Source organism: Urocampus carinirostris, chromosome 15, assembly GCF_059441175.1.
Source record: "Urocampus carinirostris isolate Australia breed hairy pipefish chromosome 15, RoL_Ucar_1.0, whole genome shotgun sequence".
In the NCBI taxonomy this organism is placed as follows: domain Eukaryota; kingdom Metazoa; phylum Chordata; class Actinopteri; order Syngnathiformes; family Syngnathidae; genus Urocampus; species Urocampus carinirostris.
Genome location: NC_142363.1, coordinates 5,028,204 through 5,043,533, shown reverse-complemented (window position 1 = coordinate 5,043,533; position 15,330 = coordinate 5,028,204). Strand labels below are relative to the sequence as shown.

General features: G+C 43.0%; 1 protein-coding gene across 1 annotated transcript in view; it reads right to left on the bottom strand.

Annotated features, from left to right (window-relative positions):
- The window catches only part of LOC148351372 (ALK tyrosine kinase receptor-like), a 569,914-nt gene that overhangs the window by 328,257 nt on the left and 226,327 nt on the right, over nt 1-15,330 (bottom strand). The window contains 1 exon segment of the mRNA XM_088354005.1: nt 2,629-2,778. Coding sequence (XP_088210131.1) covers nt 2,629-2,778 — 150 coding nt within the window.

The following is a 15,330-nucleotide window of genomic DNA, read 5'->3' as shown; positions in this document are numbered from 1 at the left end:
TATTTTTTTTTTTAATCATTTTGAGCTTCAGCTTCACCCTTAACTCAGTTTCAACCCATCTGAAGATCGTGATCTGAAGAAAACTGAGTGTGCGAGACTTAAATCCGGACATCTTTAATGTTGCAAGCCAAACAGTGATAAAAACAGCTCCAGCAAAGATTACAGCCAAGAAGAATTTATCCCTTATTTCCATCCCTTTTAAATGCTTATAGCAGTGAAAATGTGTGGAGACAGCACCTTTCTCAGCCCAATTGCTCAAAACACAGCAAGTGTATTGTTGTTGAGCGAGGGCTTGAACATGATTATGCAAATATATTTCCTTTGTACTTCGTGTCACCTCGCCTCAGATTACCATTGGCTTTAGATCGGGTTGGATGTTGTCTTGCAAAATTTACGCCTGTAGGACTAAAACGAGGACATTAGGTGAAGAGAAAGGAACAGTACATAGCATTTCTATGTTGCTAAGTCTAATACATGATTGGCGAAAGTATCATTAGAGATGCCGGTTATCAGCGCTGATATTTGGGATTTGACGGTTATTGCCGTGTCTGAAACTCATGACAAAGGCAACTTTTCAGAGTTGTCTGCCCAGCTATAAAATTGCCTGCCCCATTTTCCACAACTTGAAACACAAGAAGACGACTGATCGCAAAAAAAAAAAACATTTTTACAAAGTATTAAGAATGGTAATCAGAATATATAACAGTACAACACTTTAAAATTAAGTTTATTATAAATCTACTTATAACATTCATTGCATGTATGACATCGCTGTTTTCCATCTGCCATAATTATCTACATGTTTTACTCATTTTGATTCATGCAATTTTTGCGTTGCTTCGTCTGCTACAAGCCACGTGAACTGTTGCCATTTTGTTTTTCTATTTTTTTCATGAATTTGTTGATTTGAGAAAAAAAAAACTGAATTTGGATGAACAGAGGGAAAGACAATTGACAATCAATCAATCAACTACTTCAGATACCCCCTTCCCCAACAACCACTAATGAAATATCATAAAAGAAACAACCACATTTTAAATGAACATTTACAGAATGAGAGTTAAGTGTCTATAATTATAATACAGATATCATATTAGTTATACCACTACTACTTATAGTAATAGTACTGCCTACAAATTTATTGTCAACACTATATTTGTTATCTTTATAAACGATGTTGGACTGTTCAATGCTGGGGTCTCCTACCTTTTCCAAGCAGAGAGCTACGTTTTGTTAATAAATTGTCCCAAAGGACACCCAGTTTGATATGCATTTCTAAAATAACATCTTATTTTATTAGTATGTTATTGCTATGTTGTTACCAGGTTACTTATTTAAAGTAGGGTTGAATAGACTCAGGCAAACACGAAATAAAATATTTTTACTTGGAAATAACAATTACCTAGCACCTGTGAGTTATTTTCAGAAGAGTTTCGCACCTCAACTGTATTAAGAAAGCACTCTGGTAACCGTGGGCACCACGTTGGAAACGTCTGGTTTAGTGTTTTAATGTGTCATTATCTCAACATAAATTACACAACAAGATGTATACAAAGAAAAAGGAAATCTGTATTGTCATCTTACTATGCAATACAGTAATCCCTCGGTCATCGCGGTTAATGGGGACCAAAACCACCCGCGAAAAGTGAAAATACGCGAAGTAGCAACGCCCCTTCAAAAATGCTTAAAAAAATAAAAATAATGATATATATATAAAAATATATATATATTTTTTTAATATTTTCTTTTATTATTATTTTTTTAGACCTGCGGAGCTCTGAACCCGCGAACGTGGAACCACTAAGTAGCGACGCCCCTTCAAAAATTTTTAAAATAAATAATTTTATCATTATTATTTTTTATACCTGCGAAGCTCTGAACCCACGAACGTGTAACCACGAAGTAGCAACACCCCTTCAAAAATGCTTAAAAAAAAAGACTTGAAATGAGTGTGACTTTCCCAGCATGACATCAATTATTTTTTTCCTTTTCTATTTTAAAGCATTTTTACTTTCCAATCATATTTCATTCACCTGCTTGCTTAGTATACTGGCAACAACATAAATAAATGGACCTCTACGTCTACCTGTCGCTCCATCACCTCAGAAGATAAATGACAGAAAAAGCTTTCTTATTTTCCAAGTTGTGAATATGAATGTGGAAATATTTCAGACTATTGACCCTGTAAACTATGTTCTGAGCTCTCAAAAGGTACATCACGTCAAAAGATAGCATCTAAATAGCTTTTTTGCAAACACAGCCGACCAAAGTGAGATGCTTGCAAAGTAGCTACTCTGACCTCAGGAGTAATGGATGACCGCTTCTTCATAAAATTGAATGAAAATGTGGTGAACGTTCGTTGAAAGTAAAACTCCAATGCAATGTCTTAGAAAGTCAACATTTGGCCCCAAGTGCAGGGAAGCAGGACTATAAGCAGAGCATTTAATAATATCGATCTATAGTATCTGGGATTTTTTGGCAATTGTAGCTGACCAAAGTTCCAAATAAATTACTTTGACCCTGAGAGAAACAGATGACTTCATCATGAAATTAAACGAAAACCCGGTGTATGTTTATTGAAAGTGAAACTCAACCGCAATGAAGAGGTTACGATACCTTCACTCTTACCTTCCTCCCACCCCTGGGGACTTTGGGCTGTTTTTTCGGTCTTTTGCTTGTGCTCTTCTTGTGTGTCTCCTGTAGCTACTACGCTCCATGTAAACTCAGGGTCAGCGGCGACTTTCTGCTCACATGTTTTGCTTCCTCCACATGCAGCATCTGGGAGAGAAAATGGAATAGAATAAGATTAAAACTCAGTGCAATGATCAGTCGTTGATTGAAATGTTTGAATAGACGCAGGTGTGCAAACAGACACTACGGGTGCGAGACTTCAGATCCTGTTGTTTTTATTTCAAGCCAAATAGCATTGCACTACTTTTTCAATGCACTATTGTCCTGAGGCACTTACAACTTAAGCCAGTCTCCAAGCACACAGAAAATATATTTGCTTCATGATGCTCTCTGCGCTTTAAACCGACCCCTGAGACTATCACAATACAGGTGCATTTATACAAAGACTTGATTACACACAAGTGGATTCCATTTATCACCGTTAGTCTTTTAGATCAACATTGAATCATTCAGTGATCCTCACTAAACCTCTGGACAGAGTTTGCTGCACTGAAAGTAAAGGAGCTGAATAATTTTGCACACTCACTTTTTTGTTTCTTTTTTGTCAAAAAAGTTTAAAATATCCAATAAAGTATAATCCACTTCATGATTATGTCCCACTTATTGTTGATTCTTCACAAGGAATTACAATTTTATGTCTTGATGTTTGAAGTCTGAAATGTGGCAAAAGGTCACAAAGTTCCAGGCGGCCAAATAGTTTTGCAAGCCACTGTATGTAGACAAACAAAAATAATTTTGTGCAAAAAGTAGACTTTAGTTTTTAGTTTTTTTTCTACACTGACCTGAATGAACTTCCTCAAATTTGTGGTCCTGCAACCTGACTAGAAGTCATAGTTGCCAAAATATGTACATCACAATGAAGCATTGTATAACAAAGTATTAGTTTTTGTTCCCTTTTTTAAGGTCTGGTTGGAGCACTCAACTTTTTCTCGTAAAGCACGACATACATTTAAAAAAACAACAAAAAACAAAAAACAAACAACAACAACACACTTAGTGATTAATGCATGAGAGTGACCTCTCATGCAAGTGATATCTTTCACATGCTGACTTAGCTTCAAGGTCAGAAATTAGGTCTTCAGTATGCATGTCACCCTTTACATGCACATTTGTGGCCCCTGGATTGACTAAGCAGGCCAAATAAAAACACACAAGGGAATATGATCTGTCAAATCATCAATAAATTATTGATTTTTAAATGATGACATGTATTACAGGGAGGTTCTTTTTATGAATGATTCATACAGTTATGCCGATCATGTTTTGTGCTTCTGGTTGAAATCCGTGCGCATAATGAAAAATGACGTCTTGATTCCAACGTGAGTATTGCATATTAGTTCAACTGGATGCTGCTTTTAAATAAGCAATATCGATTTAATTCATCCGACTGTTTTGTCGCATATCTAATCCTCTTGAGGTTTGACATGTGTTGTTGTCCTAGAAATGAACACTGTCTCTGCCCAGAGCCCGTGGTTGATAACGGCGGGGCTTTTTGTGTTTGCACATGAAAACATCTACACCAGGGGTCGGCAACCTTTTCAGTGAGGAGTGCGACTTTTCAAATGTCCTTGTAAATCAGTGTGCCACACTAAGATTAATGACTCGCACAACAATTTTTTTTATACCCCACAGAGCTGTCATTTTACATCAGTCCGAATATACAACATGGATATACCAGTGTTTGAAATAATGTTTGCCCGGACGCCCAGGGCGTGCATATTTTACGACGGGCATACAACTTACAAAACGTCTCTACCCCGAAGGCCGACAACTTTTCAAGGGATTTTTTTTTTTTTTTTTTTTTACTAATAAAACGTTAATTACATAAATACAATTATTCCGATTTCGAAATCTTCGTTCGTTTTGGATATATTGGAATTTAAGTTTGTTCAGAAATTTTAGAATTTTGGTTCAGTTGGCAATTTGCATACTCGGCAGCCAATCAGAAGCCCGCACGGAATAACTTCGTGCTCCCGGACTTTCCCGAGCGTTATAATGTTGCCCATTTGCATATCATTTTCCAAAGTAGACGCACATGGAACACAAGAAAAATTGAGAAGTGGTTAGGAATTGTTGTGCCCCGACGGATCACCACCTTATCGTGGTGGGGCACTTTGTGCGTCTCAATGACCCCTAGAGCTATGTCGGCGGGAGTCTCGTACTCCTGGCAGGGTTACCCAAGCCGAACAGGTCGAAGGGTAGAGTCCAGACTAAGAGTGATCCCAAAAGCTGGTGGCGGCACGCTTTGAGGCGGTTTCCCACAGACCTGGATTCCGGCAGCCGCCTGCAGTTGTGGGAAGATGCCGGTCGTCTAGGGTCTCCCTTGCCACTGGATCCATCTTCTCTACAATCAAGATAGTGGCGTTGGGGAAAGCGCACCCCTTACGCCACTTTAAAAACCATCATTGCGCAGGTATCTTCTTTTACCTGAGTCCCCGACCACAAAAGTCTGGCGGCGATGGAGTAACCAGTGACGGGAGCAGGTTTGAATGAGCTGGAAGCTCTTAGCTGGACCTCTGCACGTCAGCGGCACAGGGCAAGGGTCGTTAGCAGCTGGGATTGAGTGGCAGCTGTTTCCGGCAGACCCCTGTGCGTCTGAGCAGCACTATTTAGTGGCCGCACTGCTCACCCCAATTGGGGAAAGGCCTAGAAAAGGTGGCCTAAAGATTGCCCACTCAGCACAGTACCCGGACAGGAAACCGCGCCTGTCGGGACATTCCACTATGCGGTCGAAAAACAATAGCATTTAGAATTGCAGCATGGAACATAAGGACACTCCTGGATACCAGTCTGGACAGACCACAGCGCAGAACAGCACTCATTGCCAACGAGCTGAAGCGATATAATGTGGATGTGGCAGCGCTCAGCGAGACCAGACTCCTTGAGGAAGGCTCACTCAATGAAGAGGGGGAGGGTTATACATTCTTTTGGAAGGGATACCCCATGGGCGGACACCATCTTCACGGAGTTGGTTTTGCAATTAAGAACACTCTACTGCTGAAGCTCGCAGAGTCACCAGTGGGTGTCAGTGAAAGACTAATGACTCTTCGCATCCCACTTGCAAAATGCAGACATGTCACATTAGTTAGTGCCTATGCACCAACACTGCCATCGAATGATGAAGAGAAGGATCGCTTCTACCAGGCACTCGATGACATCCTCAGTCACATCCCGAGGAATGACAAAATCATGCTGCTTGGTGATTTCAATGCAAGAGTCGGAAAGAACTTGCAAAACTGGGATGGTGTGATTGGTGCCCATGGCATTGGAAAAGTTAATTCCAATGGCATGAGACTTCTTAGTCTGTGCGCGGAACATAACCTTACCATCACAAACACCATCTTCCAACAAAAGAATAAATATAAGGCATCCTGGATGCATCCCAGGTCCAAACACTGGCATCTGATTGACTACGCGATCGTGAGGAGGGCTGACCTGAAGGACGTGCTCATTACAAGAGCTATGCGTGGGGCAGACTGTTGGACCGACCACCGCATGATTCTGACAAAGGTCAGAATGCATGTCCGGCCCCTAGCACGTCATGGTGGTTCAAAGAGGAAGACACTCAACTGTGCCAAACTCTCCAGTAGCGACACCCTTGACAACTTCCGTTGCTCTCTAGCTGAGAGGCTGGCAAACATTGAGCAGCTGGTCATGTCAGAGGCTGGGATGGATGAGAAGTGGACCTCTATATCTACCACCCTCTTTGACACTGCAGCCCAAACCGTTGGTTTTAAAACTAAAAAACACCAGGACTGGTTTGACCAGAATGCCGGAGAGATCTCAACCCTCCTGGACAGAATGCACAAGGCACACAGAGCCACCCTGAACAACCCACAATCTCAATTCCATAAAAAGCTATGGCAAGCCCTTCGTTCCGAGGCCCAGAGAACTCTCAGAAAACTGCAAAATGAGTGGTGGATCTCAAAAGCCAATGAAATCCAGTCTCACGCTGATAGAAGCGATATGCACAGTTTCTATGATGCAGTAAAAACCATCTATGGCCCCAGACACTGCTCACTGGCACCTGTTAGATCTGCTGATGGAACATCTCTAATCAAGGATCAGGCTATGATAGTGGAGCGGTGGGCTGAGCATTTCAACACCCTGCTCAACCAGCCCACCCCAGTGGACCCAACTGTCCTTTCAGAGCTCCCTGAACATCCTACATTGCCAGACCTCGACCTCCCGCCAACTTTCAATGAAATCCTGCATGCAGTCAAAACCCTGAAAAACAATAAATCCCCTGGACCTGACAACATCCCAGCTGAACTTCTCAAGGTAGGAGGCTACCTCTGTACACGGACACTGTTTCAATATATTTCAGAGGTGTGGAGACGAGAGTGTGTCCCGCAACTGTGGAAAGATGCGAACATTGTGACCATCTTTAAGAATAAAGGAGATAAATCCATCTGCTCCAACAGTAGGGGTATCTCTTTGTTGGCCACTGCTGGAAAGGTCCTTGCCAAGGTCATGCTCCGCAGACTCATCTCCAAAATATCGGAACGCGTCATCCCAGAGTCACAGTGTGGTTTTCGAAAGGACAGGGGAACAGTCGACATGATCTTTGTGACACGTCAGCTCCAAGAGAAATGCCGGGAGCAGCACAAGGACTTGTTCATCGCCTTTGTCGATCTTTCAAAGGCATTTGACACAGTGAACAGGGACCTACTGTGGCAAGTCTTGAAGAGATTTGGGTGTCCACCCAAGTTTCTCACCATTCTTGCACAGTTCCATTCAGGGATGACGGCCAGAGTGGTAGTTGGAAGACACAGCTCAGAGCCCTTTGGCGTCGAAACTGGAGTGAGGCAAGGCTGTGTGCTGGCTCCAGTTCTCTTCAACATCTTCCTCGTCTGTGTTACAACACTGCTACGTAGAAGGATGGAGGAGCAGGCTGGAGTTACCATCAACTTCAGGGCTGATGGTAACCTGTTTAACATCAGGAGGCTACAGGCAACTACCAAACTGACTTCAGAGACCATCATTGAGCTACAGTATGCTGATGACTGTGCCCTGGTTGCCCATACACCGGAGGCTCTGCAAAACATTCTCTCGGCAGCTGTAACTGCATACACCAGAATGGGACTGACGATCAACACCCAGAAGACAGAGGTACTCTGTCAGTTCAGTGCTGACCTCTTACCAAACCCAATAACCCTCACAGCAGCAGGGCAACACCTGCTCATGGTGCCCACCTTTAAATATCTGGGGAGCATAGTGTCTGACACCTGCTCATTGGATGATGAGATCCAGAGCCGCCTCAAGCAAGCATCAGCATCTTTCGGTCGACTAAGGATAAGGGTCTTTCAAAACAACAACATTAGACTCCACACCAAAATGCTGGTCTACAGAGCTGTATGTATCACGACATTACTGTATGGATGTGAAGCATGGACTATCTACAGCCGCCATCTGAAGAGCCTCGAGACCTTCCATGTAAGATGTCTTCAGAAGATCCTTGGCATCACATGGAGGGACAGAGTGCCGCACACAGAGGTGTTGGAGAGGGCAGGCAGCTGCAGCATGGAATCCATTATGGCCCAACGCCAACTTAGGTGGCTGGGGCATGTTGTTCGAATGCCCAGCCACAGACTGCCACGCCGTATCCTCTATGGTCAGTTACATCTAGGCCAACGCAGTGCTGGTGGGCAGAAGAAGCGGTTCAAAGACCAAATGAAGAACATCCTGAAGAGATGTCGGATAAACCCCTCCTCACTGGAGGAACTTGCTTCCTGCCGAGACCTCTGGCGCTCCCACTGCTCACATGGAGTGGATTACATGGAGGAACAGCGCATGCAACACCGTGCAGCAAAGCGTGCAAAGAGACATGCTCGCCAGGCCACCCCTGCTCCCCCCAGCACCCCCTTCACATGCTCTGTCTGTAACCGCATCTGTGGATCCAGGATCGGACTCTTCAAACATCAGCAGACTCACAATTAAAAGAAGATGGTCATCATCGTATCGATGGACAACCCCAAGCATTTTCCAAAGTAGACGCACATGGAACACAAGAAAAATTGAGAAGTGGTTAGGAATTGTTAGGATTTGTCAATTTAATAACGCTCTTACTGGTGGTATTGTGGTGAGACGTTTTCCATTGCGTGACGTCATTCGTTTTGCTAATTGTTGATCGCCATGTTGTATTGAATGGAGCCGTGTTGTTGTTTGCTTGCTGTTGAGGAATAAATATGCTTGAAGGCTGAACCACAATGTCCTGCTTATCTTCTCATGCATGAGAAAACTGCACACTCTGACATATCCTTAACAGGAATTGAGCCAAAACCTCAGCCCCAGAAGAAATCTTCAAAAGAAGCTAACAATATTTATGACGCTACAAAACGTAAACGTACATTAAAAGCACTGTAGAAAGAGGAGTTCCCGTGGCTTGTAGCAGATGATGGAACGCAAACTTTGCATGAAAGAAGTTGAGTAAATACAGGTACATAGTGATGGCAGATGTAAAACAGTGATGTCATATACATGTAATGAATGTTATAAGTAGATTTTCAATAAACTTAATTTTAAAGTGTTGTTCTGTTATATATTCTGATTATCAATCCTTATTACTTTGCCACAATGTTTTTTTTTTTCGCGATTAGTTGAATTATTGTGTTTCAAGTTGTGAAAAATGCGTCAGGCAACTTTATGGCTGGGCAGGCAACTTTTCAGAGTTGTCTGCCCTGGTGTCTGGTAACTTTTTGTCGTGAGTTTTAGACACTGGATATACATTGAAATTGCATAACTGACCAATTTATCTTCCACTATTCTTGTTCATCAACAAACTAAAAAATGACTGTGAGCAACATGTGGAAAGGCTTGTAAACATCCGTGACTTCAACTATTTTTCATCAACAATGAACTACAATCAAAATCAAGTGACAGCTACCAAACTATTCATCAATAAAATCTTATTTTAGAAACTATCAAAACTTGAAACACACACACACACACACACACACACACTCACAAACACACCCACACCCACACACCTTTAATATGTTTGCCATCAGTAAATGGTTTTCTGTTCTTTGCCATGCAGTGAGCAATGTGATAGCCTGCTTCAGTGGTGGCGTTTGTAGCAGTGACAAATGTTTTCAGGGTCTGTGTTTGTTTGCCGTAGCTGGACACAACGCGTTTTAATGTGTCCGCCTTGAATTCATGTTTCATCTCGTAATGACGCTTAACACTTGACGTGCGAGGTACAACGCTGCCGTAGCTGGACACAATGTGTTTTAATGTGTCCGCCTTGAATTTATGTTTCATCTCGTAATGACACTTAACACTTGACGTGTGAGGTACAACACTCTCGAGGCATAATTCACAAACAGCACGGTAATTTTTTTGCACAAAGCCTTAGTCATCTGTCCAGCTGGCTGAGATTTTTTCGCTGGAGGAGCTGTTGTGATTCGTTTATTTATCGCGCGCCTGTGTTTCTGTTGCTGGGTTAAAACACGGATACTTCTTCCTCTGCGAGGTGCGGCGCAGACACGCCCACACACGGAGCAGATGAAGAGGGGTGCTACCGTAAAGCCTCTAAATAAGACAAGGTGCAACTGAAAATGCCTGAATTTCACCCAAAAATGCGCATGAAAGAAAAAAAATATATATACAGTATATATTATTTTGCCGTGTGCTCGTGTGCCACTGATTAACCCCTCGCGTGCCACTGTAAAAGTTCCTGATGTACAATATTTTTTGTGGCCACCCTGATTTTGCAGAACCACTTTAATCCTCGTAGCCATGGACTTCACTATAGACTTACTATTTGACACTGCAATGCTCTTCCACCCCTCCATGACCGTATGACTGAGCTGGGGGAAATTCAAGGTCTTTTGCTTCTAAACTTTTCGCTTGAGGATGCCCCAAAGATGTTCTCTAGGATTTAGATATGAAGACCTGCTTGGCTAGTCCCTCCCCTAATTCTTAGCCCCTTTAAAAAAGCCCTGGTATCTTAAAAATATGTTTGGAGTCATTGTCATACTGGAACATTGCCCTGGGACCCAGTTTTTGGAGGGAGGCGATCATTCGCTGCTCCAGTTTTTTAAAGTACATCCGTGAGTTTGTGTATCCCTTCATGAAATGCATCTCCCCAATTCCAGTTGCCCTCATGCAGCCCAGAGCCATAACATTCACAACACCATGCTTGACTTTAGGCACGACACAAACATTTTTGTATTCCTAACCTGGTTGCCCGAACACATGCTTCACACCATCTAAACCATATAGATGAATATTTGTCTCATCAGACCATTGGATATCTTTACAGTGAGCCATGGCCTTTGTTTACATACTTCTTTTCATTGTGTTGAAACAATGTTTCTTCAGTGATTTTCCATTAAACATGATGATGAGATCTCTGCAGAATTGGGAGAGGTGTACTCCCTTGTGTGACATACTCATACATACTCATTCAATGCCATAACATGTGAATATGTTGTGGCAAAAGTATTATCCCTCAGTGCAAAAACGTAAAAAATATATTTTTATTGTTTTATTTTAGAAAAATATTATAAATGGTTTGGTGCTGATCAGTGGTAAGTATTAAGCCTCTGGGGATGGTTTCAGTATGATACATCACCATTAGACGGCAGAAGTGGCTTTAATCAGATTCTTGTCCAACACATGGAGGAATACCCCACCTACTATATCAGGCAAAAGAGTTTGGGTAAGCGGCCATGTATGACAAGTAGTCGTAGTAATGCAGTGAGGTGAGAATCGTCGGGCATTGAGTGCATGGACACAAACCGGCAGTAAACTCTTTTCAACAATGCCCTTGTTTAGACACGTATTACCCAAATAAACTCCATGTATTAATCTTCTTGCCACTATTAACTTATATCTGTATATACAATTCACTTAGCTATGAGCGCATTCAGCTTTTTAAATCAATTTGCTAGTAACTGTAAGTTATCACTCTTTGAGTAACGCATCCACCGCCGGTCTAGAGTGAGGGGCTCTTTTTTAATCTCCAGTTTCACAAAGACAGGAAGACTCCAGCGAGACGATGGAGAAGGAGACAAGTGAAGCATGTTTGCAGAGTTTGAGAATGGCAGAGGCTTTGTAAATGCTATTGTGAAAGTGTTCCTTTAATGGCAGGGCACTTGTGCTTCGCTCATTTTTCAGAAGACAGCCCTGGTCGCTGATTGGCTCCTTGCCACTTTTTAAACCCCCCGGCTCTCTGTTACCGGCGTCAGACTGTCCTGCGAACCTACGCTTTTGCTAGGCAAGCACCGTACCCTCCGACAATCTCCTGCTCTGTTTTCTCTTGCCAGATTACCTGTTGCTGACCTGTTTCTGGACCCGTTTCTGCCCTGCTCTTCTGTACCGGCCATTGACCTGCTTTGCCCTGTTTCCTGCCTGATACCTGTTGCCGACCACGACCTGTTTTGCCCTGTTTCCTGCCTGATACCTGTTGCCGACCAAGACCTGTCTTGCCCTGTTTCCTGTCTGATACTTGTTGCCGACCTTTTTTCTGGACTCGATTACCGCCCTTGCTCCCCTGTCCCAGTTACCGACCAGCTTTCCTGCCATCCACAATTATCCCTGCTCGGCACAGAAGTGTCACTTCCGTGTTCCTGCCATCAGCTGCCCGTGTCCGACGATCGTCGGATTGTGGAAGCAAGAACTGCTCTCTTTTTTTCAATAAAACTGAGTTAAATGAACGCTATTGGGTCCTGTCCCCGTCTTTTGCTTTCATGGAAGTTTGATTTGCGAGAAGCTATTGCAGTATCAAATTTGTCAGGACCATAAAAGGAATCAGGACCCACTTGTGTAACAGGACTTCCGATGGCGGTGTCTGGAACAGAGAAAGTCGAAAACCAGGAGAGGAGAGTAGCCATGGTCGAGGTCGAAAAACAAAAACAAAAACACAGGCGGGTGGGGACAATTGGGTGCCATGGCAACCGTGACAGAAGCTGGTGCCACACGGCGGGGGCCAATTGGGCGCCATTGCAACCGTGACAGAACCCCCCATCAAGGGATGGCTCCAGAAGTACCCAAAAAACAAAATACATTGCTCTCCAGAATGGGCAGATGCCCCCGAGTAGGGTGGCCCCACTTCAGCCTCCGAAGGCCGAGTCAGGCAGGTAGACGGACGACTCAGGCAGGCGGACAGATGAGTCAGGCAGGCAGACGGACGAGTTGGGCAGGCGAACAGACGAGTCAGGCAGGCGGACGGACTAGTCAGGCAGGCATACAGACGACCAGGCAGGCGAGCAGACGAGTCAGGCAGAGGGATGGACGAGTCAGGCAGGCTGACGGATGAGTCAGGCAGGCAGATGGACGAGTCAGGCAGGCAGACAGAAGAGTTAGACAGGCAGAAAGAAGAGTCAGGCAGGCAGACGGATGAGTCAGGCGGTCAGACAGGCGAATCAGGCAAGCAGACAGAGGGTATGGTAGGCCGGCCGCCGGGCCTGGCAGAGAGGCCGACGTTTGCGGCGGAGAGGCCGACATGCGCGGCGGGGAGGCCGACATGCGCGGCAGAAAGGCCTACGCGGACCTCGGACAGATCTGCCCCAAATCTTCCCGGAAACCCCATTTGAGGCACAGCAATTACAATGGCAGGCGAGTCCATGGGACGAATGGGCGGGAAACGCGATAGCCCGGAAGGAGGAGAGCCCCCAGGAGGCAGGGCTGTTGCCAACAGCCGACGCGACAGGTGCTCAGTCAGCTGAGCTATTTGCTTCTGCTGGCGCCGCTTGCTCTGTAGATTTTACTGGAACAGCAGTTGAAGGATGGTGACCTCACCTGACAATCGCCAGACCTCGCCCTCTGTCCGGTGCAACTGCTGCAGTGTGTAGGGAGTTTCCAGCTCTCGCAAATCCGTGGTTGTGTGAGCGTTCGCTGGGTCCATTTTGTGATCGGTCCGCACTGTCAGGACCAGAACAGGAAACAGGACCCACTCGCATAACGTTACTAACAGTTTTATTGGGGAGAAGAAAGGAGAAAGCGCACAATCGATCCGGATATCTTTGGTCGCGGGGAGTAGGTTGCTCAGCTGCTCAAGTGGGACTTCCGTGGCGAGCGATGGCGGTGTCGGGAACGGAAAAAGTCGAAAACCAGGAGAGGAGAGTAGCCGTGATCGAGATCAAACAAATCGTAGCAGGAGAAAAACAATAGCAAAAACACAGGACAGGCGAAAAAAGGGCTTGCTGTGTAAAAACAGGGATTCGCAGACTGCCCGACAAAAGGGGGCTGACTGGACAGAGTTTAAAAACTTATAGGGAGCCAATCAGTCAACAACCTCCAGCTGGCGCCCACGGGCGGCGCCAATTGGGCGCCATGACAATTGTGACGAAAGCTGGCGACACACGGCGGGGGCCAATTGGGCGCCATGGCAACCGTGACAGTATTGTATGAAAATCCGATGATCATATTGATAAATTAACACGGTCTTTACCACGACTAGTATTACAAATCATATAATATTAACAAGGCATATTGTTCTGCAAAGATTGCAAGTAAAATGATATGTGGTTTGACAAAAAAGAAAAATAAATCCTGTGCAAATGACGTGAAACTTTTTTTCCATAACACTTGCTTTGTTGACGATACTGTACACAATGGAATCGCCAAATGAAAAATACAGTACACCATTTTCTGTACACCGGAGATAAATTGGCATGGATCCTGATTAAAGTTATGCAAGAACTATTAAGTCTTCCTGATGCCTCAACTCAATTTATTTAAGTTATATATAATTCAATCAAAGTGTTGTTTCTTATATGTTGAATACTGCTAAGGCAAGTTGTTTTTATCATCGTCACACATTTGATAAACTTACAATTACACAGCGGCACTATCACAAGGTTGCGCAGTGCATGCATAGTCATCAGGCTAGTAAAACTTTGGATGCAGAAGTGGTCAACTCAAGGACAATTTCTGCATTAAAATGTGATCACGATTCTTGCTTGGATTAGTTTTTCAATGTGGCATTGTCAAGCATTGTGATTGTGATAACTTGTAGTTAAATGTTCAATTCTAATTAATAAAAATGAAAAATAATAATTTTGATCATTTATATGTTGTCTTTTTTGGTTTAAATATTCATCCTATTAAATGATTTTTTGGGTAATTATTTTTACTTGTTACTGGTAAATAATTGTGCTCATTTAAACATTGTTTTCTAATTGATTACAGTTGTTTCAATAGATACTAGTCAAAATGTATTTTACAATTGTATGTACCGGTATGATTTTTGCAATTTATTTTGAAATGAATTGTTTTTTTTTATGAATGGATAATTTTGCTTTTTATTATGATTTTTTTGGGGAATTATTTGTATAAGTTACTTGCAAATCAAGCTGATTTGAAATCTTGTGTCTTTTATTTATTTTGAAATTAATTCTGGGGCTACTGGCAGGTATTTCTTTAGTTGTATGTATCTAATTAATCTTATTCCCCCCAAAATATATTTGACAAAATACCAATGCATAATTTGCATTGATGTTTTAAACATTATATTTTTTTTCAAATTTAAAAAAAAAATTAAAACAATTTTTCTTAGTTACTGGTAAATATTTCCTTTTGTTCTAAGTATACGTGTACTAAATTGTTATTAGTAACAAGGGCTAATTTTGATCATTCCAAATATTTATCTGATTTAACTTATAAAATAATTATTTCATTACGTTACAAACA